Here is a 25,455-nt window from a genome sequence, read left to right as displayed (position 1 = left end):
AATACTACTGATCCTTTACTTCTCCAAGGAACTTCTTGTAGTGCGTCAAACCTGTGAGTTGCTACCAGCGCCTATTCATTCACATACCATTCTAAAACTGACTATGGTTGAGTTCAGCCTGAAACATACTGGACACTGAGGTATTTTTCATTTACTGAAAATAACTCTGTTCTTATACCATAGTGTGTGTTGTGCCCATTTGATGGTGTGTCCCCAGATGATAAACTATCTTTTATTGCTTAACTTTTTTATTGTGGAGAAAATTGTGTGTTTCTTCACTTAGTAAAAAACGTTCTTCCAAAGTTATATGTCTTCATGGTTTTGTCTTTCGGAGAGGTCAGTCAGTGTCAGAGGATAATTCGAGTTATTCTTTCTACGACATACCTTTTGCGCACTAGATCATTTCCCCCTTAAGATGCGCAGATGATACCTGTCAAAGATTGCAGGAATTGGAAATACCAATTTGACAATGTCTTTACGCCTCATATAATATATCTAACTGTATTCCAGAAATAAATGGAGGTACCAAGGTAATTCTAAATTTACAGTCTCATATTTGTTCATTTTCCCAGAAAACGCAGAAAGACAATTCAATTTGAACCTGGTATAGAAATTTAATAAAACTCAAATTTCGAACACACTGTATTTTGAAATGTTTGGAATAATTAAATGATGATATCAAATCAAAGCTTTGGTAAACTTAACAAAATAACTGATTGTTACCAAAATGTGCAAGGTAAACGTAGCTAAACCACGCCATTAACGCGAAGGTGTATAAGGTGTTGCCTACCTATGAGTAACATTTGAATCAAAGAAGCACCAAATTTACCAGCTCAGTTGACTGCGTTTACATTGTCTTAAGTGATTCGCGCAAACTTTGGCGTTGCTTTTAATAAATTTGGTTAGATTTTTAGCAAAATACTTGTTAAAGTTCTACAAAAATCAAAAAGCACAGAAATGTAATTAAACTTGGGTGGTTGGTGGTTTTGAGATATTTCAAAATTGTAGTTAGCAAAAATTTGAATCCTTTAAAAAAAACACTTACATAATATTCAAGACATTGATATCCCCTTAAAGCGTGGGTGGTTGGGTATTGCCATACAGGGCCTTAAACTATTTGAAAGCAAAAGTTAAATCAACAATCAAGTGCAATGAAATGAGGCCATAATTCCCCAATTATCCCCTTCCCAGCATTATTTCTATCAGACGTATTTATAGATACATACAATATTTCTAAAGAGCCTTTTGTTATTGAGCGCCGAGCCATACAATGCAAGCGGAGCAACAATAATATGCAATTGTAATTGTTGAAGAGCTCAGTCGCTTCTTTGGTTGTTGATTTGTTTTATGGTGGTGTAGAGAACATTGTGACAAGGATATTTTATTTAGTGTGGTGAACTTTGTGATTTTGTGTGAAATAGGAAATAAGACTGTAAGGGCGTTTACGCCTTATACTGGTAAGTTTGTCTTTATAAGTCAGTTCATTCTAAATCTAAATTATTTGGATTTGGGTGAAAAAATCAAGTACTTCGTAGATGAAATGTTATTGGACTGCGAATACTTCTATCGGTTTGTTTGATTTTTGTAGTATTGGCTTCATTGGTTTTCTTACGGAAAAATAAAAAAGGTCTTTTGTTTAAATTTGTAGTGTAAATCAAAAACAAACAACAGTGATAAATCAAAAAAGTTGTACTTATAGACGTACTTGTTAATTTTGTAATTGTTTCCTTCTTGACTTGTTTATTTATTCTTATAAATATTCATTCTAGTTCACATTGCTTTTTACCAACAAAATAACACATAATAAAATGTGTTAAAACTTTCAAAATGTTGCAGAAAAATAAATGAAATTACTTAAATCGACATTTTAGTTTTAGCATTAATTTTGATTTTGATAATATTTACGTATCTCATTAGTTATCTTATTTTATAGTATATTTAACCATGTTAATGCAATTTGAAAATATTAACTAAATAAATGTTAATGGAAAATAATATGAAATTTGCCACAAACAAAATAACATGCAAAAACGAAGCCAAAACTAGTCATATAACAAACTTATAGAATATACCTCCAATTGCGTTATTATGTTATACAGAAAAAGTAATTTGAAAAATGTTTTAAAAATTTTAGTAATATGCGCAATGACATATTTGCGTACACTGTATACAAAAATCATAAACTTGTTGCACTTAAAAAAATTTAAAAAAAAATTAAATTTTGCATAACTGGTTCTCCGGAATAGTGACATATCGTTGAAAAGGTAACTTTTCAGGAGAGTAAAATAAGGATTTGTCTTACAACATTTTTGGAATATCAGTGGGTTTTATATGCAAAACCTTTAAAATTTATGTATGCTTTAATTTAATTATATAAGTCGTTGCTCTTGATGTAAATGGGTTTGCTGGTTGAATTTTGATGTTACTACAAAATGTTACTATTCCGGAGAACCAGCGATATATTTATACACTCTCATGTCTTTAGCTTTTTCTCTAATCATATTTACTATTACCAGTGATAAAAGTTTATTAAAGTAATGATAATAGCAGAGAAGCCTGCTTGCTGTTGACTTTTAGTACTAAAGATTTTTAAAAAATCTACAAAATTAAGTTTATTTTCAATATGAAAGTTGAAATAGAGGCTTTTAAGAAACCTAAACTTATACCACAATGCCAAAATTGTCAAAAATGTGTACATATACAAAGATACTGGTGTGTGTCAAATGTGAAGTAAAGTGTTAGGAAAAAATTACAAGATAGAAGCAAGCAACGACAGAAACAACAAACAATAGACAAGTAGAAGATAACAGAGTTTAATTTACCATTTGTCTTCCATTCAACCACAGATCCAGGATCTATGTATTTCCTGATGCAGGAAAGGTATTCTTGTTTTTAATTAACAGATTAGTGTCGTCTGCGTAATTAATTATATCCTTCGTAAGACTTTGTATCAGAGAGTCATTGATCAAAAGTACAAACAGATCCTGTTTATAATATTATTAATTAGAACATACTTCTCGAGAATATTACTGTCATGTTATACTCATAATACTTAAATGTTCTCTTAGATAAGTCGATGAAATATAAGACGAAAGTGAACAGGTAACATAATGATTTTTGATATTTCTTAGATTTCCTAAATCAATGAGTGCCAAACATATGATCAAATAGGATAACAATAATAGTTAAAAGTTAAAACAATTTAGCATAATCTAAAAATTGGCTCTCGTCGTAAATAAAACCACAAGTGATAAGTTAATAAATGAATTTCTATGAAAGAAAATTAAAATTACTTAATTTTTTTTTAGAGTGAAATAAGTTTATGTTAGCCTTTGTTTTTAATACTTTCCACTGCAAAGTAATTTGCTTTCAAACTTTCCCATATGTTGATCAATGTCTAACCATTTGTGGTTTTCAGATGGGGATGAGCTGACAATATCAAACAATCTAGGCTAGGATATTAATATAATAGCCTCAAGATGACTAACAGGAAGGAATCAGACGCTCGCGATCACCTGAAAAAGACTTTCCACCTCAACAGGCACGAAGACATCGAATTGCCGCCTCTAACTAGTGTAATGAACTCTATAAACCAAATTCAGTATATGAAAAACAGAGACATACCCGAAAGGGAATCGTGGAGCACGAAACTAGATTTTATATTGTCCGTTATCGGTTTAGCCATAGGTTTAGGGAATGTATGGCGGTTTCCTTACTTATGTTATAAGAATGGTGGTGGTGCCTTTTTACTTCCGTATTTTATTACCTTATTTTTAGCCGGTATTCCTATGTTTTTTATGGAGTTAGCTCTAGGTCAGATGCTTACCATTGGAGGGCTTGGTGTCTTCAAAATTGCTCCTATATTTAAAGGTATTTATTTTTATTAAGCAACAGGATTAAATAATATTAAATGTGTATAGGAATTGGTTATGCCGCTGCTGTGATGTCATGCTGGATGAACATATACTACATAGTGATTCTAGCATGGGCAATATTTTACTTCTTTATGTCATTACGATCAGGTACTACAAGCACACATACAACTTAAAAATATATATCAACTAATCTGATTGAAGATGTTCCCTGGAGGAGTTGCAACAACTACTGGAATACTAAATTCTGCATTAATCCTTATGATCGAAGTGCTCTAACTTGCTGGGACCAGTATAATACCTTCAACAACACCTTGACAAAGTTTTGCTCTGTCAACAAGTACAACGTATCTGTCAACCAATTAACAGATCCCGTGAAGGAGTTTTGGGAGTAAGCCCAATCAAAAAAATTCTATCAAAACATACGTAAACTGGGAAATATTTCAGACGAAGAGCGCTTCAAATAAGTGACGGTATTGAACATATTGGCAACATAAGATGGGAACTTGCAGGCACATTGCTGCTAGTCTGGATCATTTGCTATTTTTGCATTTGGAAAGGCGTGAAATGGACTGGAAAAGTCGTGTACTTCACTGCTCTCTTCCCTTACGTTTTACTAACCATTCTACTCATACGAGGTGTTACTTTACCAGGAGCTTTCGAAGGCATCAAATTCTACGTGAAACCCAATATTGCCAAACTAAGAGATGCTCAAGTTTGGATTGATGCGGTCACGCAAATTTTCTTCTCTTACGGATTGGGTCTTGGTACTTTGGTTGCTTTGGGAAGCTACAATAAATTCAATAATAACGTTTACAAGTGAGTGCCTAAAGTTTTCAGTTAATTTTAAGGTGAAGTAATTTGATGTTCCAGAGATGCACTAATTGTAAGCGCAGTCAATTCTAGCACCAGTATGTTTGCTGGATTTGTCATATTCTCAGTGGTTGGGTTTATGGCTCATGAGCAGCAGAAACCGGTGGCTGAAGTGGCTGCTTCAGGTAAAAAAACATTCTAAAAATTTAGTGAATTGATATCCTCATAACAACGACTGTCAACATGTTATGCTTCTCTTTTTTGGTAGAAGGCTGAATTCATTTTATTTTAGTATTTTATTGGCTAAATCATTCTTATCAATTTTGAGTATTAGCCATTTTTGCACTTTCGCTACAAAATTCCAATATTTTACGTTTTTTAGAATATTCTGGAGATATCGTTATGGTCTTTGAGAGTTATCTATTAAGACAGATAATCACTAGATTCTTTTCCGCTTATATGTTGCATGGTATAATTAAAAGTGGTGAAATATGTAGATGATAAGTCTTCAATCCAATTTTTTTGCATCTAAATACTATTGGAATTATTGATAGGTTGCATGAATGCTTCTCTATCTATGGCAATACAATTTTTCCCTACATTAATAATGTGTGTCTATATCGCTTCTCTAATGCATATAACATGTGATTCTTCTTCTTCATATGCCGTCTTTCTTAATGAAGGTTGACGATAACTTCTCCAAACGGTTTCATATCCCTTATAACGTGAAACCACTGATTTAAACTGAGGCAAGATCATTCTCTACTATTCCTCAGCTTAGATTTCTTTTTTCCTCCTATGCCTTTTTTCCTTTTATTCTTCCCTGCAGGATTACTAAGTAAGAGAGAGTATTTGTCATTGCAAAGAATGTGGCTGTTTTTCTTACTTTGAAGATCAGGCTTCTGCCTTGTCCAGTACTTCTTCATTGGTGACTCTGTCAGTCCAAGAAATTTGAAGTATGCGTCTGTAGATCTACATTTCAAATGATTAGTCTTTTAAAGTCCAAGTTTCTACCTACCTGCAGCTGAGACCATACATAACATTCTAGAAACCTAAATTGAATGACCAACCAATCCTTTCCGGACTATTTCTATTCTGACCTTTATCTCCTCATCGTGGTCCAATTGTGAATTTATGATTGCTCCCATGTATTTGTATTTGTCAACTGTTTAGCTTCCAGTGTAAGTTGTATTTGCAGGTATTCTGTACTTTCTGCCATTATAGCTGTATCGCCTGCAAACGTTATGTTATTTATGATGATACCTCCAATGGTCACACTGTGGTCACACCTTCCGTTGATTAAATATTAGCTGTGAACCCACCAGTACTGCTGAAATTCCATGTAAACTGTGATCCGTTGTATGTTAAATCTGAATTGGAATTTGTCAACACTATATCAGAACGTATTACTTGCTACTATATGATGTGAAGTTTTGTTTACTGGTAATCAATCCCAATTTACTGTGTATTGCACAAAATGCATCTTCTTCTGTTAAAAAATCTAATACATGCCATTTCTTGCAACTGACAAAATTAAGACATCTAATTCTTGTTTTTATCAGTTGAATTGTCTTATTTTTCATACTCCTACGTTACTCTTCATCTACTACAGTCTCTGCAGCATATTTAATCTTTTTTCATTACTTAAGGTTTTTTTGAATACATTTTATGTTTTATTAAGTTTTCTCCAGTACAGCAATACGTTTAAGTAAAATATTTATAATGCAGATTACTGTTACTACTTTATTTCATAGCTAAGTCAAGTTTACCGTAAAAACAAAATAATTTGTTGCTAATTGTCACTAAATTTTTGTATTTTGTCTTTATAGGGCCTGGACTAGCCTTTTTGGCTTATCCATCTGCTGTATTGCAACTACCAGGTTCACCTTTATGGGCCTGTTTGTTTTTCCTCATGATACTCCTAATAGGTTTGGACTCCCAATTTTGCACCATGGAAGGATTTGTGACAGCTATAGTGGATGAGTGGCCTAAACTATTCAGAAAACGAAAGGAAGTGTTTATCGCCTTTGTATGCTTTCTGTCGTTTTTGGTAGGATTGTCTTGTGTATCACAGGCAAGCTGGTGTAATAAAGGGTAATACGTAAATCGTAACAGAATTTTTTAGGGTGGAATGTACGTGTTTCAAATTTTGGATTCCTACGCAGTGTCAGGATTTAGTTTGCTCTTTTTGATTTTCTTTGAATGTGTTTCTGTGTCTTGGGCGTTTAGAGTTAACAGATTTTACGACGGGATTAAGGACATGATTGGATATTACCCTACATCGTGGTGGAAGTTTTGCTGGACTATTGCTACACCTGTAATTTGTATTGTATGTGTTACTGTCTGAAGGGTTGAGGATTTTTTCTTAAAATTTTGTATTTCAGGGGGTCTTCTTCTTCAACTTAGTACAGTGGACACCAGTAAAATATCTGGACTACGAATTTCCTTTGTGGGCCCACTTATTTGGGTGGTTTACCGCTCTTACTTCCATGCTATGGATTCCTGGTTATATGATCTACGCTTGGGTTACAACTCCAGGAGATACCCAACGGGTAAATTCACTTTATTCTAAAAACTGTAAACTGATTTAACATAATAAACTTTCAGAAAATCCGTCAACTTATAAGAATAGAGGACGACATAAAAACAGTTCGTGCAAAAATGATCGGTCAAGCGACTGGGTCTCCCACTTAATTAACTTTTGATATTTAAATTTGCTTTAATTGTGATCTTTGACCCTCAATTATGTAAACATATCTGTGACCATACTTGCACTTTTTCGGAAATCGGAGTGAGGAGAGGTGAACTTTGAATTAAATATTGTATTTAAACTTTAGAATAAGAAAATCTCGGAGCGTATTTATTGTTTAGTTTAATAATAATTTGTAATCAATTATTGAGGCTCAAACTTCCCCCCTCATCATTCTTAACATTATTCTCACATATAAATTATTACTAGAAGAAGTCAGTGTTTTATTACATTATTTTAACAACTTTGCTGTAGTATGGTATTTTTGGTTGATGTATGCTGAAGTAAACTGTCTAGTTTATGGTAAGTATGGAAAGCTCCCGAGTGTTCACCAGTCTAAGAAAAACACACTTGATTGATTTTTTATGTAGATGGAAAGAAATATGGTTTCAAAAGCGGTTTAGCGATCAAAAGTTGTCGTGTAATGTACTAGTGAAATAAAAATTAAAAAAACAAATCCACTTAAAAGCGATTAGATTTCTCAATAACCAAAAGGTAAATCCACAAGTTGGTTAAGTGCTATTTTCTACTAAAGGTATCAACGAAGAAAATGGGCAAATACAATTGGACTGTTAAACTCAATTTCAATCAACTGAGTAAAGACGATGACTGCCCAAAGCTTCTTCTCCATCAAGATATGGAATTAAAAACTGTGATGAAAAATTACAACAAAATATCATATTTTACAAACACTGACCAGTCAGAAAATATATGAAACTTTACCCTAAATGATAATTCAGGTAAGTTAAGGAAGAGTTCTGTATTGTATTCTCAAAATAAGGGGTTCATCCCACATATTTCGTCGTCGCAAAAAAATGTGAAATACGTATTTTATTATTTTTTAAAATACTAAGTCTAACAAAACAAAAATTAAATAAAAAGATTCGTAGTAACATTTAAAATGCCCGCTAGATATGCCGTAGACGGTTTTCAACCAATTAGGTGCGAGGATCCTTTACCGATTCAAATTAATCTTGACAAATTAGAAACGATCTAAAGTTAGATCTAAAGTTCTAACAATAACACTAGACTAAAGACATTATGTCAAATTGACATCAACTTTTTGTCCAGTGAAAGAAAAAAGTTGTCTTGTCATGCTATAAAACTTGTTATTTGGCAACATTGCACTCTGCGGGCTCGTGGCTCGCGGCCAATAAAACTGCTGAAAGTCGTCTGCGTCATACACGCGGCAAAAACGTCAATTTGAATTTATTTACGCATTTTCAAAGTCCTGTAAATTACCAAAAAACCTTCTTTTTTGTGAATAAACTACAAATTCCGATATTTCAGACTAAGCTTTCCGATTTATATGCATTGAAACGCAGTTTTACGTTATGTAGGATGAGCCCAATGACCTTTATAGCAATTTTTTGGAGATTTTTAGAGATCCTGCAGGTTCGAGGAAAAGTATTTTGTCTTTTTGTATATTTGGTTGGTAGTTTAAAAGTCACAATTATCTCAGGATTTGAATGGAAAAATATTAAAGAGTTGTGACAACACATGTATAAAAGGTATTAAGAAATGAGTAACGTCTCAACAAATATACAGGGTGTTCCTGTTCCATGTACAAACAAAAGGGGGTGATTCCTTGGCATATTTAATTGCTAAAGATTCATATAAACATGGGTCCTCAAATGCTTGGTTTTAAAGATACAGGGTGTCAAAGTTTTTTCTAAAAAACTTTTTTTAATAATATCTCAAAGGCCATCCGGCCGATTTTATTGAATTTTGGTGGTTTGAACTATGATAAGATGTCAAGTTTTCAGTAATTGAATGATATTTATGTCTTCCAGTGGCGTCCCGAGGGGCACGAATAAAAAAGAGAAAAAAAGTGCGCGACTGACTTTTTAAACGTATTTTTTTTTTTTGGATTAATATATTATCATATACAGGGTTAGCCACCCAAAACGTTCATTAAAACTGTATTAGGATCCAATATTAATAGAAATTTGAAATTCTGGAATTAAAAGAAATTTGATAGGTGCTATGTTTTAAAAATATTTTCATCTTTCTGTCACTTGAACAGTTAATGTCCTGTATATTATTATATTTTTGAATAGTCCCATCGATTTCAAAAATTTTTATGTATCATAACCTATATCTATCTACAACGTTTTTCGAGATATTGCCGTTTGCAAAATGACACTTTCAAGTTTTCAAGTGTCATAACTCCTAATTAGAATGAGATAGAGCAAAACGGCTTGCGTGTTTTTATCTTAACTTTTTGAGATCTATCGTTTGGTAATAACTTTAATTTTGACATGCGTCAAAAATTTTATATCAGTAAAAAAATTGACACCTCAAAAAGTTAAAATAAGAACATGCAAGCCGTTTTGCTCTATCTTATTCAGATTAGGAGGTATGACACTCCAAAAACTAAGAAAGGCATTTTTCAATATTTCGAAAACCGTTGCAGATAGGTATAGGTTATGATACATCAAAAATATTTGAAATAGATAGGAACTGTTCCAAAGTACAATAATATACAGGGTGTTCCATTTAAAATAAGCACGTTGATATCTACTTCCGGTTAAACCGGAAGTGCCAGAAAGATGAAATTATTTTTAAAATATAGCACGCATCGATTTATCTTACTTCCAAAATTTCTATATATATTTGATCCTGCTAAACTTTTAATGAACGATTTGGATGGCTAACCCTTTATATAAATTAGAGGTAAAATGTAAAGCTAATATTATAACAATAACCTCAGTGGAAAGTCTTATCCTTCTTTTTCTTCTACTAGTTAGAGATCTCGATGATCTGTTGATTCATGACATGCCTCTGTATTATTTCCTGAGATGTAGACTTACAGCTGTTTTTCCATCTTTTTGGTGGTCATCCTAGTGGTTCCTGCTGGTTTTCCCTCTAATAGAAATCGTGGTAGTCTAGTCAGTAAGCAAATTGAGGCCAAAAGAGTATTGTAACGCTATTTCGTCAAAAGATATGCCTGTTTCCACTAATATACATGGTCAAAATTCTTGAAAAAGATTGTTTTTTTGCAAAATATCTGGAGAACTTATGATGTAAATTCGTATAAACTTGTTTTCATATTCTGATTTAACTATCAAAGTATTTACCTTGCTGTTTGAAGACCATTTTTTAGAACTGTCCGAACTTTGATAGTTAATTTATACTTCACAACTTTACAGAAAGTTTCATTACAATACCTCAAAATGTTTGGTTTTTCAAGAACTTGAGCAACAATAGCAGTGAAACCAAACATTTTAAGCCAAATCGTCATCTAAAGAACGTCACAGTACCTCCTAGTAGTGGACACCATGTATAAAACAGATGTTAATCCTGTGTGGGTATTAATATTATTATTTTCTCCAGAATAAATAAATTCTATTTCGATTTGTCAGAAATCTTTAGCAAGTACCGGTACTAAATTCACAGTGACATTGAACATATTTTACCCAGTGATCCAAATTTAGAAAAGCTTGAAACTTTTTTATTTCAAGGGAAAAATGATTTAAATTTCTTATTTTAATTGTTTTTCTATGATTCTCTGTACATCCTTCTCAATATTTTTTAACGCTTTGGTAGCTCTTTTGGACGCTGTTGCAAGCAACAATTTGAAACGTTGTGAATACATAATAGCATTGGACAACACCGGCAAATGTAATCATTCAGACCCGAGCAAATTTTGCATACATACAGTGGAAATCTAGCTGCAAAAATAGTATGTTGTTTAAAGGCGCTGAACTACCATCGTTTGGCAATGTTCCTATTTTTAAAAGCAACGAATCTGGTTTAGAGGCTAAATTTAACGTGACGCTAAATTGACGTCTTGGAATTATTATATTGCAGAGTCTGGCTGTTCTAATTTTTTACAAATTTTTCCTACAATTTTGTGCTATGTGTAATTGATTTTTGCTTAATAGTACCGCGTGAGTGAATCAGTTTTAGACCTTAAGAGGATTGGCTATTTTTAAAAAAGCGACTATCAATATGTAAGTACCTACCTATTGCGTTCAAGTGTGTAATAATAGATTTCAGGTTGTATTAAAGAGCTACCTATTTTCTTCTACTTTACAAAGCTATTAATAACCTAGGTAAACCTACTACAGAGCTTAATGCAGGCATTTTTTTTTTGACTAAAACCTAAAATGCTGTAATAACATACACCCCAAAACAGAATATCAAAATAGAATAATCTTTTCCGCATGCGATTTGTACTGTTTGTAGACACGAGGCTTGTTCTCTATAATTAAGCACTTTCACAAAATATCAAACTATAATAAGAAAAAACTCATAAATAATAATTTTCCAAAATTAATTCCAATTCACTAGCAGTAGCAAATCCTAAAACCTTGCTCAATTGTTGTGGTATCATTAATCAACATTTTTAAATATAACTCCAATACCAACTTACGCAAAACGTGTATTAAAAATACACGAAAAAACATGAAACAAACGAACACAAGGCTACTATAGTTTATAATCAAGAAACTTGAATCTGTCTCTAGACTTGATTAAATATTCCTTAATTAAAACAGTTCGAAAAGTTTTTATTTCAAAACCATCTGCTAGTCAATTAAATGTGAGTGATGTCTCGTGCACGTCATATTGTTTTAACTTAAATTATAAACTTAAAATAAAGTGACATTCATCAAAATCAAACGGTGCTGATTCAGAGTCTCACAAAGTTCAAGTAATAAAGGAAAATCGTATTCATAAACCTGCTGAAGTTGGTAAGAATTGATTAATATTAGAAATAAGGTAAATAAGGCTTCCTTTATTTAATGTTTTTTTGTTTTAGAAATTTTATTGATTTACGCAGTATAAACAGAAAATAAATACTTTTTTGAGTGTATGAAGCAAATAAGACATTTATGACTAAATTTATTTGACTCGACATATTCAATATTTAGTTCCTTGCTTTATGATCATCGATTAAACGATTTTAATGACGAGTGTCAAATTTGACTTAATTTTTATTTACCTATGTTGCCGGATGTACGAAAATAAAAGTTTTGTTTGGGACTAAAAAATGAATATCTCAGAAACGGATAACATATTTTCTTTTAATCAAACCCTACTGAACATGCAACAGTTTGAAAAATACTCACATTTTTTCAAGTTGATTTACATTTTGCATTTATCTAAAAACTATGGGGCAATTTAAATTTTGTTTACTTTAGTAATTAACACCAAATTAAATTAAAATTAATTAATAAAACCAAAATGTAACTATTTGTTATTATTTTTATTTAAGAGTCAATAAAACCCAAAATATACTAAAAAATTCTATATTTTTGTAAGTGTAATGTACGTAGTACATTAAAATAAAGTCATTTTTCAATACAAAATCAATTTTTTCTTATCATCCGTACGAATTTAAATGGAATTTCGAATTTAAGATACTGAGTCAGTTTTGTAATTATGTAAGACCCAATTTTGCCTCTCATTTGTATGAATTATAATGGCAATTCTCATACACATACTAATTACTTTCATGCTAATTTGAACCTTACTTATCAATTATTTTATATAAAAAATGTAAGCTTTGTCATGTGTAATTTTAGTTAAGTAGGTCAAGGTTTCAGTCACATATGATTTAACTTGCCCTAATTTTTTTAAATAAATATGTCAACGATATAAATAATAACTTGTTTTTTCTAGCCAATTTTAACTTCACAAACATTGTTCCTTTAAGTTAGAAATATGTATGTTCTCCATATATTATGCTTTATAAGACATACTACTAAACTACAAATATTGTTAAAGACAAAAAGTGGTCAGGACATTATTACTTCAGTAAGGACATCATGTACAATCAGAGATGTTCAAAATGTTTTAATAGATCAATTATTTGAAAGTTATTGAACTATTAAAAGTTAAATACTTTTGTAAAACAATATGTAGTTAATCTTACAGTTTGTTACAGTAGTTGAACTAATTTCAAAGTAATTCAATTATTTTTAAAGCAAGCAAGCAAAATAATTAACACACACACAAAGTACTTATCAACTTGCTTATTTTAAATGGGACACCCTGTGTATTATTTCATTTTTGAGTATTCAATTGTTTTCCTTTCTTAATGTTCAAGTAGCCATTGACGAAGATACATCAACGGATAAGATTAAAATAGAAAAAGGAGTCCGCCAAGGGGATACCATATCCCCTAAACTATTCACATTGGCATTGGAAAGCGCCTTTAAAAACTTGGCCTGGGAAAACAAAGGTATCAATGTAGATGGAACCCGACTGAATCATCTACGTTTTGCTGACGATATTGTTGTCATCAGTAACGACATCAATCAGCTGAAAGATATGTTGGAAGAACTGCAGGAAACATCAAAACAAATCGGGCTCAAGATGAATTTAAACAAAACCAAAATAATGACCAGCGAAGAGACGGCAATAACCATAGAAGACTGCACTCTAGAACACGTTGAGGAATACATATACCTGGGCCACGCTATCAGACTGGGAAAACAAAACCAAACAAACGAAATATCCCGGAGAACAAGACTCAGCTGGGCGGCATTCTCTAGGCTAGGCTACATTCTAAAATCCCAAAGTATCCCAATCAACCTTAAGCGAAAAGTCTATGAGGCCTGCATTTTACCCGTCACAACATACGGACTGGAGACTATGACACTTACAGAGAGAAGTGCAGAGAGGCTCAGAACAACTCAAAGAGCCATGGAGCGCGCCATGCTGGGAATCAGCCTCAGAGATCGAATAAGAAACGAAGAGATCCGAAAAAGAACAAGGGTAACCGATGTTATGAGAAGAGCAGCCGAACTAAAGTGGCGATGGGCGGGTCATGTTGCAAGGCAGGATCCATCTAGATGGACTAATAAAATAATGCAGTGGCGCCCAAGAGCCACAAAAAGAAATGCAGGGAGACCCCCGAAGCGATGGCGGGATGACATCCAGAAGATAGCAGGAAGAAACTGGTTTCAAACTGCCCTGGATAGACGGACATGGAAATCATTGGAAGAGGCCTACATTCAGGAGTGGATGGACATAGGCTAAAGAAGAAGAAGAAGAAGAAGAATGTTCAAACACCATGCTTGCAGTCACGTGACCATATTTGAAGTCAAAATGTTGTTCTGAAGGTCACGTGACCATTTTTAAAATTGAAAGGAGTTTTTGAATGTCACGTGATCGTTTTCAACTTTCAAATTCACCTATAAAGGTTACGTGAATTTATACTTTTTTATTTATGCAAATTTTTAACTTGGGCTTTAAATAATATTTTATAGGTTTATATTTATAAAAGAATATAGATTGAGATCTTATTCACTTTGTTGTTAAGCTCTAAACTTTGTTAGAAATTGACAAATGCGTTAGCTATTTACTAGCAGTAACGTGCATGCAAACAAAAATCAAGAAAATATGCACTAATTTTTGAAATTATATGCACTAAAATCAGCTAAATATGCAGAACAGATGCATTTGATAATTGGTAAAATGCTATTAAAGCACAATACAAACTCAAAAAATGGTTTTTACCAACATTTTTTAAATTATGGCAATTTTTTATCATTTCTCCTCTAAATTTTCACAAAAGCTTAAAAATATCTTCCTATACTGAAAAGGAATGTTTGATATGTAATTATCTGTTGTTATTAATGTGCAGTTAAAAGCTAAAATATAAACGATTTTAAAAAATCTACAAAATATGCATTTGTGCTGCTTATATGTGCTTTAATAATAGTAGACACTTAAACAGATTGGTCCCTTTCATACACTTTTCACTACTACAGTAATATGAAGTCAGCTAAAACTGTATAGGAAGTAAATTTTTGTTGTTTCAGATTTGAGGTTGAAGAAAATTTAAAGCTATGCATAGCTTATATCCAATAGCTAGAGGGGATACATTGTGTCCTTTAGGCTTTCATCCACAAGTAAGATGGCCTACGCGATGTAAGCGCTGTTTCAGGTAACTCCGGTATAACAGGTTTTGAATAAATGACAAATTTCCTAAATTTGCAGGGATTACAAAGAACACGGTGGTAAGAAAAAAGAAGAATCTGGATTAAAACGGGATATATCAACTGCTTCAACTCCAAGCCTATCTCAACCTAGGTATTTATACTATTCTATCACAGTACTCAAGCACTAAATGCTATTTTTCAGTTACGGAAGCAGCAAAAGTTGGGTTTCTAGTTCAAATTTAGCAAAAGATGAATCGTCACGATCGTATGTCAAAAACGATTACGTAAATCCATCATCTTGGACTTCAACTCCAGATCTAGCCAACTTACAAGATGATACACAAGCCGTTCCAACTGTCAGTATTAAACTACCAAAAAGAAAACCAAGACCTATTGACGCTGATCAAAGGACTGGTACGTAGCAGTTCTATGTTGGATTATCACTTAAATTGAACCATTTGCCAAAAGTTTCAGATAGTTTTTCTTTACTTCAAGAAGGTAAAGCGTCCCTGTATGAGAAAGGCGACACGTTAGCAACCAGAGTAAAAAAACTACAGGCCATAAAAGAAAATGCGGAAAGGAGTTCGAAGCGAAAGCAAGTAAATGACATTAAGCCAGTTTCTGAAGAAACAAACGTACAATATTCGATTCAAGTAACTAATGTGTGTACTTGTGTGTATGTATAACTAGTGCTTTTGTATTCGTTCCAATGCTTCTACAAGTATAAAGTTTGCATACTTTTTGTAACTGTCTGTTTAGTGTCATTTCATACAGTGCACACAGAGCTGTTTATAAATCAGATAGCAAAATCCCCACCTTTACGTTACACGCATTCTTAGGTTAAAAGAGGAGTTAGGACAGAAAACTCCTATGATTCTTCCGACTCGAGTGGAGATCAGGACGATACAATTAGCAATGCAGCCACAGATACCACAGACACAACTTTAGTGGGAGCAGATAGTGAATTGCAAGAACAGTTAGATATGGTTCGTAAAGAACTGGAAGCTACCAAAGCTAAATGTGATAGGCTAGAGCGTGAGAAGAGCGACATATTACTGAGAAGGTTAGCTGCTATGGAAACAACAACCAGCAAAACCACAGCATCGGAAGTACTAAAGCTCCAACAAAAATGCAATGATCTAACACAACAAATGGAGGACATAAGAGATGAAAAGCGCAGTTTAACGTTAAAAGTGAAGGAACTTGAGGCTGAGTTAGATCTCAGACCTACAATTCAAGAAGCTCAGAAAACAGCTGATGAACTTAGATCCAAGTTACTTGCAGCAGAGACTGTGTGCGAAGAGTTAATGGATGAGAATGAGGATATGAAGAAGGAGATACGCGAAATGGAGGAACAAATTGAAGAAATGCAAGACAATTTTAGGTGAGTAGACTAATTAACGGAAACAGCTTTGTCACAGTAAATTGTATCTTGACTGAAGTAGAGTACAAAGGTATTTAAGAAAATATTTAGTTATTTAAAACTGTCATTTAAAATGGGACAACTTTGGTGTTCCAAATATTTCCCACTTTAATAAATCACCTTAATAATTTCCAAAACTCATTTATTGTATTTTAGGGAGGATCAAGCAGTAGAATACACCTCCATTAAAAAAGATTTAGATCAAACTACCAAAAACTGCAGGATACTATCTTTCAAACTTAGAAAAGCTGAACGTAAAGTGGAACAACTGGAAAATGAAAGGGAAGAAACAAAGAAGAAACTGGCAGAGGTAAAATTACTTTTACTGGTGATGTCTTAATCTAAACTAGGAAAGAAATGCCACTAGATTTCTGGGAATGCCTCGGTTACTGCCAATCAAGACTTAATCAAGAAACTGCAACAAGATCTTAAGATCTCCAATGAAGTGTCTTTACGGCTGCAGAAGGAATTGGAAGAGTCTAACAAAAAACTGGAAGAAAAGTCTAAATCATCAACTTTGAAGCGCACTTCTAGCAATATTCCTATAGAACGGGTAAAAATAGTTATTTGAATTTTTTAAATCAGTTATCATTAAAATGTTTTACAGAAAAAACTTTCAAGAAATTCTATCACTGGTGGAGGATCGCAAGACGATCCAACTCAGCTACTAAGAGATCTGCAAGACTCTATGGAAAGGGAAGCTGATTTGAAAGAGCAATTGAAATTTGCGGAAGAAGAGGTAAACCAGAACTTTAATTGAAACCATATATAACTGTAAAACTCTTTTTCAGGCAGAAAAACTGAGGAAGAAAGTGTCAAGAATTGAAGAAGACAATGAGTCGCTAGTGCTGCAATTAAAGAAAATGGCAACAAGATCCAAAGGTTTGTAATTAAATGTTTTTTGTTAATATTCTTAACTATCTTTAAGCAGGTCGAAAGCTAACTGCTGACAAAAAACTTGGTGCTGACAAGAAAACCTCTGGGCAAGAGAATATAGAAGATATAAAGTTGCAGTTAGAACTCAGTGAGCAAGAGGCTATTGTACTCCGGAAGAAGGTTGAAGAATTGGAAACTGAAACTAGAAACTTAGAATCCAAAATAAAATTGAATGGTAAGGATAGCAGTAAAGGCAAAGGGTCACCTCAATACGAGAAATTAAAGGTAAAAGATGATACTATTTGGGTTGTAAAATTTTAAAACCAATTTTTCAGGCCGACTTGAAAAAATTATCTACCAGAACACCAAAGAAGGTGTTGTCTCTAACATCCCGCGCCCAGCTAGAAAATATGGTGAAAGACCTGGAGAAAGAAATAACTGACATACTAGCTTGTGTAAAGTTACTAGACAGCATTGACTTAGATACGCCAAACCTTACTAGCAACGATAAGAAAGGAGATTTAGAGAAGGCTCTCAGAGACTTCCAAGAGTTAAGTGCCAAGTTTGAGAAGGTTAAAGCCGAGTTGGAAGCAGAGAAAATTAAAAAGAAGGAATTTGTGGAGAAAAATGAAAATATGACAGCAGAACTGAGAAAGGTAAATGACTCTCTTAGATCAGCAGAAAACGAGAAAAACAGAGCTACAGACAGGTTGAAGGAATTGGAGAGAGAACGCACAAAACTGACTGAACAGAAAAAAGAGCTGGAAAATCAAGTCAGTCAGCAGAAAGACAAAATATGTAAGTTCAGTTTAATGTCCATGAGTAGGTTTAGCCCTGTAAGTGTACATTGCATGAACAGAAATTAAGCATAAATGTAAAGTTAAGATACTTTGTGTTGTTTTTCTTTGTTGCTAAAGTCACGGCACACAAATTCTACTGGTTCCAGATTTCCAGTTCAGAGATGAAAATGCAGATACAATTGCCAATAACCGTTATGGCTATGCTATGATGGTCCATTTGCAGTCCTTGCAATGCTCAAGATTGATTCTCTATAATACATTTTAGGCTATTTTCTGGCTAGCAATTTGAGATATATTCTCCCTTATCTATTGTTTTAATTGTTGTTATCATTTTCAGTATTCATTGCTCTTCGATCTAATGCATAACACAGTTCCTTCCTTTCCTGAAATTTAGATTATTCTCGATGGAATCTTAATCTGAAACCTCTTTCTAGCAACGTTGCTCAATTGAGCGGTTTGGCTTTATTTTCAACATACCTGACCTCTTCAATCTCCATTGTCTTTTAAATATCTCAAATATTGGCTGATTGTTTTGAAACAGTTTTAGAAATACTCGTTAAGACTTGTCTCTAAATAAATATATATTATAATTTCTAGCGATGTTAGAGACGAAAACAAGAGAGATCACATCTTTAAACACACAAGTTGAAACTCTTAAAGCTTCAGTAAGAGAGAAGGAAAGTGAAGTCAACAAACTTAAAAAGGATTCAGACGACTTAAGAAAGCTGCAGAATGAGGTTGGTTGCATCAGTTGTTCAAACTGTCATAAAGTTAACACTATTTACAGAACCAAACTAAGGAGAAAAAGATATCGGATTTGGAAAACAGATTATCTAAATTGGAATCCAAATATACGGAATGTGATAAAGCTCTTAAGGATAACAGCAAAGACCTGCTGAATAAGGTAAAACCCTTCAAACAACCGTAATACTCGTTTAGCACTACTAGTTTCAGATTGAGAAGGAAAAAAACAGAGTCAAACACCTTGAAGATATTCAATCCAAACTTGAAACAGAAAAAAGCGACTTGACTTACCAGATAGACAGTCTTAACATAAAAATAAGAAGCTTAGAGTCCACCTTAAACCAAAAAGACAAAGTAATCAAACAACTGGAAGAACGCCTCTCTAAAGGCAGAGAATCCCTAACAAAAGTCAAGACTGAAGCTTTTGATGAGAAAGAAATAATCAAATTAAATGACGAGTTAAGGAAGAAAACTATACAACTATCGGAGATAGAATCAAAGCTGGAATACTCAAACAAAACCCAGTCTAATTTGGAGAAAAAACTGAAAAACCTAACAACTGAGAAAGAAGAACAGTTGAAGAAGATTAAAGATTTGCAGACGGATTTGCAAAGCGAAAAACGTAAGTTTGAGGTCTTGAAATCTAACTCCGAGAAGGAAAAACGACATCGCGAGTTGGAGGTTGAATGTTTGAAGAACAAGATCAAGAGTCTGGAGATTGTTTCTAGTGGAGAAAAGAAACAAGACCGGAAAGTTACTGACTTCCAGGAATCTATCAAAGGTAATTTGTAACATATTAGTCAAATAGGTCTAAAAAAGTTAAGTTTACAGATTTACAGATTACAGATAAATTTTATCTAGAAATATAGAAGACCTTTGCATTTCTTCTTTTCTTAGTTTTCTTCTAAACTAAAAGCAAAGCTTGTTTTGGGGTGGTCTAAATTAAATCAATAACCCTGAACATAAAGTTATAAAGTCAAAATTCACTTGAAACTAAGTAGTATCTTAGTGGCATTTGCTGTTATGATTAGGATTACTGGTATCCAAAACTAAATCTTATTACCATAAATTGTACGAGTAATTAACGCTAAGGTTGACATAATAGTAGTAAAATCACTGGTGCAGTACTTAATCATAAAAACCCATTTACCCCTGGGTGAAATGACACTTTTGGCTAAAAAATTGAATGTATTTTAAGTCAAAATTGACATAAAATAAATTAGGATCTTCGAGGAATTTGCATTAGGATTTCAGTTGATGGTAACCAAATAATGTGTGTTTGACAAATTAAAGTTAAAGTTAATTTTCTAGTAATGTTTTTTTTAATTTTTACAGAAAAAAGTCGTTTGCATGTGGTTGTGGTGGTTTAAATTGAAAATTCACGTACATAAGAAATATAAATAAAAAAAGCAATTGTAAATAATCTGGCAACACTGTAGCAGTATAGACAACATTGCACATTGAAACCCATATTTGGATTAACGTATTTGTCTAGGACTTAAAACACTCAAAAAGGTTGTAATTTTTATAATTTCTAACAATTTGGCAAAATGTGTTAAGTAAAAAAAAATCTGTTGTTAATAAGTGGTTCTGTATACTGTACAGGGTGTCCAAAATTTCACTGACCCATGGGGATTTTGGAAACTGTAACAGATAAGTTAAATGAAGGCAAAATTGCCCATAATATAAAAACCAGGGTTAATTTGAAAAGATAATTTAAATTAAAAACGCGTCAATTTTCAAATATGTCATGTCTTGCTTTATTAACTTCACTTAATACGTCCCTGAAATTTAATTAAAAAAACAACAAAGCTGGCAAAGCTTAACCTAACATTTTCCAAAACTAACAAGTGTCATATACAGGGTGTCTCTAAAAGATCTGTACAAAATCCTATGACATATTCTTGACATCAAAATAAGCCGATTTAAAGCAACCTACCTTAGTCCGAAATTGCTCCGTTTTCGAGATACAGGGTGGTAAAGTTAAAAAATAAAAAACATTTTTTTTTTTTAAATATAATGTACATTTTGTTTATTACTTTCAAATCTGGAACTCAGAGGTTTTTTGAGATACGAAACCCGAATTTGGACACATTTTTGCTTCACTGCCATATTTAAAAAAAAAACAAATTTATTGCAAATTTGGAAAAATGTTTGGAATATAAAACCGAAATATAGAAGAGAGTGGTGTAAAAAAAAGTATAAAACAACTGTAATCGACTACATACTACACCCAGAATTCACTTTACAGTTTGTTATATTATTTAATATTTGAAATGTTGTTTCAGGGCTTGAAAACACCATAGCTAAAGAAATGCAAAAATACGACGATTTAAGCGCTAAATATGAGATTCTAGAAGAAGAGCACGTTGCAGTAAAAGCCAAACTAGTAATGGATATCGAAACCCGTGACAGGTTAGTGTGTACTATATTAACATAAATATCAATAATAAAAAATATTTAAATCCAGTCAATTAACGCATCTAAGAAAAGAACACAAACAACTTGAAATGGAGCTAAAAACCTTAAGAGAAACTTATAACAACAAAAACGATGCTTGGATTAAAGAAAAGCTCGACATGGAAGATAAAATTAGAGAAATTTCAAGGATGAATGTAAATGGTGATGATATTGATAGGCAAAGGTTGAAAGCATTACTAGATGAGAAACATTCCGAAGTTGATCAGATCAAAAAAGAGTATGATCTAATCCACAATCAAATGGATTATATGAGGAAAGAAAACGACGAATTATGTCGGAAACTAAATGATTACGAAAAAGTGAATAAAGTACAGCGAAACATAAGCGCCGACTCGACAGCTATGGAAAAGGAAATCAAACAACTGCGAATCAAGTAAATTAGAATAGCTAACACTATCCATGTTTAAGGGTTAATTATTTTCAGGTTGCATAACGCAGAGAAAACCAAACAATCCGAAATGGGTGAATGCAAAATGAGATACGAAAACCAGTTAAATTTAGTAAGTCAAGAGATGCAGTCGCTACAAAATCAAATAATGAAATTTAAACGAGAAAGAGACAATTACAAGCACATGCTAGAGATGGCACAAAAGTCCATGGCTGAATTGAAACATTCACCAAAAGCCATATTAGGTTTAGATGCTAAAGAAAAACTGCAATATGATGAGGTAAAACAACCACAAATAAATATATACAACCGCAATTTTAATTCAAATTTCAGCTAGAAGAATACAAATCAAAGATTGCTACATTAGAGCAACAGATAAACTGCATGGAGGATGAACTGTCAGAAGCCCGTTTGGAAAGTTCAAGACTAAAAACCGAACTGATATCCGAGAAAACTTCCTGGGAAATACGACTCCTGGAACTCAACTCCAAAGTCAACGAATTAGAAGAAGAAAAAGTCCTTAATAGCGGTAGAACCAAAATAATAGGACTGAAAACCAGAATGGAGTTAGCCTGGCAAAAAGAACGGGAAGAGCAGCAAAGGCTGCTTCAAGAAACTGCAACCCTAGCAAGAGATTTAAGACAAACTTTATTTGAAGCCGAACGTGAAAGAGACAAAGAAAGATTGGAAGCTAAACGGAAATACGACCAGTTTAAAAAAACATCCGAAGAAGACCAGGAAGAATCCAAAAAGAAGATCACAGAATTGCAGTGTGATCTTCTTGAGCTGCGAGATGCTCATGCTAAGCTGCGCACCACTAACGAAAAACTTCGACGAGAAAAAGAGCGTTACGAAAAAGAACGTGACGAATTTAAAACAATGAAAAACAATCGAAGAAGACTGAATGGCGATGAAGAAAGAAAAATCACAAAAATAATTGATGAAGTCGATATTTTGAAACAGTTAGCGCCTGAACTGTTCTTCTCCCCCGATCAAGAAGCTTCCAACACTCCAAGACCACCACGAAGAACAAAATCGAAATCCAGGGAATCTTCACCTGTAACAGGCAGTCGAGATCACTCTTTAGGCCCTGAAGACAAGCAACAAAAAATTCAAAGTATTATGCAAAGACTTGTCCAAGACACTGAAGATTTAAGAAAAATTCAAAGGGACAGTGAGGAAGATGAAAAAGAGAAATCTAGACGTGCTGGAATGAGAAGAGCTACATCCACTGAAGCTGATAGCATAGGTAGTTCTAGATACAGCAAATCAACATTAAAAAGACCGAATTCCATCGAACGCCAAGGAAGTCTACACAGGAAAAGCTTATCTTTAGAGCACACTCTCCAAATGGAGCAGAAAATATGGGGAAATGAAAATAAAGATAGTTCTATGAGCTTAAGGACTAGTGAGCAGTCATTAGAATGGGAGGATGACATTAAAGGTAGTAGGGTTGATTCCAGTATGGACAGCAGACTTTCCACAGGGTCCACACAGAGTGATACAGGAGAGAGGAAAAAGAACTTAGGGTTTATGAATAGACTCTGGAACCTTACTAAGTCTAGAAGTATAGACGATCAAGATCCAGGAACATTCTCCAATTCTAAAAACTTTAGTTCAAAGGTATATTAACTTTCATATCAAGATAGAACCCAACAGTTCTATTTGATTTGTTTCAGGACAATTCCAGAAATAATTCTAATTCGGATATAACTGAGGAGAAAGGAAGTAAAAAGGATTTAAGAGAGAGAATTACAGGTATTTTTAGGAGAGCAGGTTCATCTTCTAGGAGTAACAGGTATTTGTGGTAGATTGTATCTTGTTATTTAGTTCATAACAAGTGATTTTCAGTGTGGAACGAAAAGCTGAAACTAGTTCTACACAAAGACCGTTAGTACGAAAGGGAAGTAGTACAAACTTGGAAGGTAGTTAGCTTTAGATAGTATGATGTTGATTATCGATGTTCGTTTACAATAGTTTCTACCCTTAGTAAAAAAATAACTTTTCAATGTAGTTTCATTTTTAGCTTGAGTAAGCAAAATTTAATCTTGTATCTCTAGCATTGTAGTTCACTCTTTCTCTCCTCCAGTATGATCCTGGAATTAATCACCATGGAGTCTTAAATGAAGAAAAAGATATTTCTTTCTCGAAGAGATTGAAATTCAGATGAGGATTTAGACTTTTAAATTTGAAATAAGTTTAAATCCGGTATACTAGCTTTACTATATCGCGTTGAAGCTTCTCGCTTAGCGCGATCATTTAACCTCACATGTTATTTTTACAAGAAGGTTTGATCTTTGGTTGTTTGACGATAAAGTTTTATTACTAATGATTGCAATTGTAATGGAAAATAGGTATATAAGAATTCCAAGAGCTGGTTGGATCTTAAGTCACCTTTTAACCCAAAGAAGAATAGAATGACAATTTAATGGCATTAAGTTGGTGAGTTCTTAAAAAGGGAAACCTGGCTAACCAGGATTAAAAAGTTAGTGGGATATCAAATAAAGATTAAGCATTTAAGAAGTTTAATTCTGCTGAGAACCATAAGGATTTCTTTCAGTATGAACAAAATTTTGCTTCCTTAGATATACATTTCTAATAGATTCTACCAAACTTACTTAAAGAAATGCTGACTTTTCTTGCAAAGCATTTGATCAATAACTTTCGGTCCTGCCTTCAAATCCTTACGTTCTCTCAAAATTATAAAATATCTTTAAAAATTTAGTTCTGAGTTAACTTCTGACGCTCAGAAGATACTTTGTGCTTTGTCATGATTGATGTTTCATTTTTGATAGAAGATTGATCTCTTTTTCCAAACCCCGATTTCTCTCCCTTTTTTCACTTATTTTTACCGCACTTCTTCTTCATCTCCTTTTTCCTTCTATCCTGCTCCTTTGTTTTTTCCCTATATTATTTGTCCTGCCCTATTCCTTCTTCATCACTTCATATGGTTACAAATCGTTTCTTTCTTTCCACAATGATATTTTCTCCTTTTTTCCTTTTATTTTGTTCTCACCACATTCTCTGTTAATTTTTTCTCAAATTTGTTCTTCTACTACTTTGATCCCCTTTTACTGCTATCTTGTCTTTACTATAAGAATCTCTTCTCTCAAACCTCGACGCCTGTTTCCTATATTATGTTTTTGTCTCTTTTTAAACTAGTTTTTACGAATCCTCCTATTTTAACTCTCTCGCAGTTTATTATTGTCTAATATTTCTCTTTATCTCTCTTTTATCTTTATGTCTCCCTTTAATTTTCAACGATTAACTTTTCTCTTGCTGTTAATTTTGCGACAACACTTTATCTTATTTTTTCTGATTCTCTTTTTTCTTCATTAGCGTCCTCTCAATCTTTCCGTTCTTTTCATATTATCTTCTTTTTCTCTGAAGTACACACTTTCAAGTTTCATTTTT

General features: G+C 33.1%; 2 protein-coding genes across 5 annotated transcripts; both read left to right on the top strand.

Moving 5' to 3' along the window:
* Positions 1 to 1,231: 1,231 nt before the first annotated feature.
* Gat (sodium- and chloride-dependent GABA transporter) lies at positions 1,232 to 7,649 on the top strand. Its single transcript, XM_081993928.1, has 10 exons — positions 1,232 to 1,457; positions 3,419 to 3,870; positions 3,921 to 4,022; positions 4,077 to 4,263; positions 4,320 to 4,691; positions 4,746 to 4,870; positions 6,515 to 6,759; positions 6,811 to 7,014; positions 7,070 to 7,237; positions 7,293 to 7,649. The coding sequence occupies exons 2-10, from the start codon at positions 3,480 to 3,482 to the stop codon at positions 7,377 to 7,379; spliced, it is 1,881 nt and encodes a 626-aa protein (XP_081850054.1). The 5' UTR covers positions 1,232 to 1,457; positions 3,419 to 3,479; the 3' UTR covers positions 7,380 to 7,649.
* A 3,467-nt stretch (positions 7,650 to 11,116) lies between these two features.
* Positions 11,117 to 24,050, top strand: LOC145738681 (uncharacterized). 4 transcript variants are annotated; one of them, XM_081993641.1, is made up of 21 exons: positions 11,117 to 11,390; positions 15,210 to 15,334; positions 15,388 to 15,480; positions 15,532 to 15,743; positions 15,798 to 15,928; positions 16,169 to 16,713; positions 16,909 to 17,062; positions 17,120 to 17,305; positions 17,360 to 17,491; positions 17,544 to 17,634; positions 17,681 to 17,913; positions 17,964 to 18,426; positions 19,026 to 19,165; positions 19,216 to 19,332; positions 19,377 to 19,953; positions 21,461 to 21,587; positions 21,643 to 22,026; positions 22,078 to 22,321; positions 22,375 to 23,664; positions 23,721 to 23,839; positions 23,893 to 24,050. In XM_081993641.1, exons 2-21 carry the CDS (start codon positions 15,237 to 15,239, stop codon positions 23,972 to 23,974), a joined length of 5,418 nt encoding a protein of 1,805 aa, XP_081849767.1. In that variant the 5' UTR covers positions 11,117 to 11,390; positions 15,210 to 15,236; the 3' UTR covers positions 23,975 to 24,050. The 4 variants fall into 4 exon arrangements, with proteins under 4 accessions (XP_081849767.1, XP_081849768.1, XP_081849766.1 ...); XM_081993642.1 differs by having other exon boundaries at positions 15,798 to 15,982; positions 17,684 to 17,913; positions 19,383 to 19,953; XM_081993640.1 differs by having other exon boundaries at positions 15,798 to 15,982.
* The last annotated feature ends 1,405 nt before the right edge of the window (positions 24,051 to 25,455 follow it).

Source organism: Ips typographus, linkage group LG16 (genome assembly GCF_016097725.1).
Source record: "Ips typographus isolate SLU linkage group LG16, UJ_Ityp_2.0, whole genome shotgun sequence".
NCBI lineage: Eukaryota > Metazoa > Arthropoda > Insecta > Coleoptera > Curculionidae > Ips > Ips typographus.
The sequence above is the reverse complement of the archived record's forward strand: the minus strand, read 5'-3'. Positions and strand labels throughout refer to the sequence as shown.

What these genes read in the sequence shown, in the direction of transcription:
- Gat (XM_081993928.1), top strand. Translation starts at nt 3,480, where the DNA reads ATGACTAACAGGAAGGAATCAGACGCTCGCGATCACCTGAAAAAGACT. An exon ending in AATTGCTCCTATATTTAAAG is followed by an intron (nt 3,871 to 3,920) that starts GTATTTATTTTT and finishes AAATGTGTATAG; the next exon opens with GAATTGGTTATGCCGCTGCT. An exon ending in CTACACCTGTAATTTGTATT is followed by an intron (nt 7,015 to 7,069) that starts GTATGTGTTACT and finishes TTTGTATTTCAG; the next exon opens with GGGGTCTTCTTCTTCAACTT.
- LOC145738681 (XM_081993639.1), top strand. Translation starts at nt 15,237, where the DNA reads ATGCATAGCTTATATCCAATAGCTAGAGGGGATACATTGTGTCCTTTA. An exon ending in CTCAATACGAGAAATTAAAG is followed by an intron (nt 17,914 to 17,963) that starts GTAAAAGATGAT and finishes CCAATTTTTCAG; the next exon opens with GCCGACTTGAAAAAATTATC. An exon ending in TAAGAAAGCTGCAGAATGAG is followed by an intron (nt 19,166 to 19,215) that starts GTTGGTTGCATC and finishes CACTATTTACAG; the next exon opens with AACCAAACTAAGGAGAAAAA.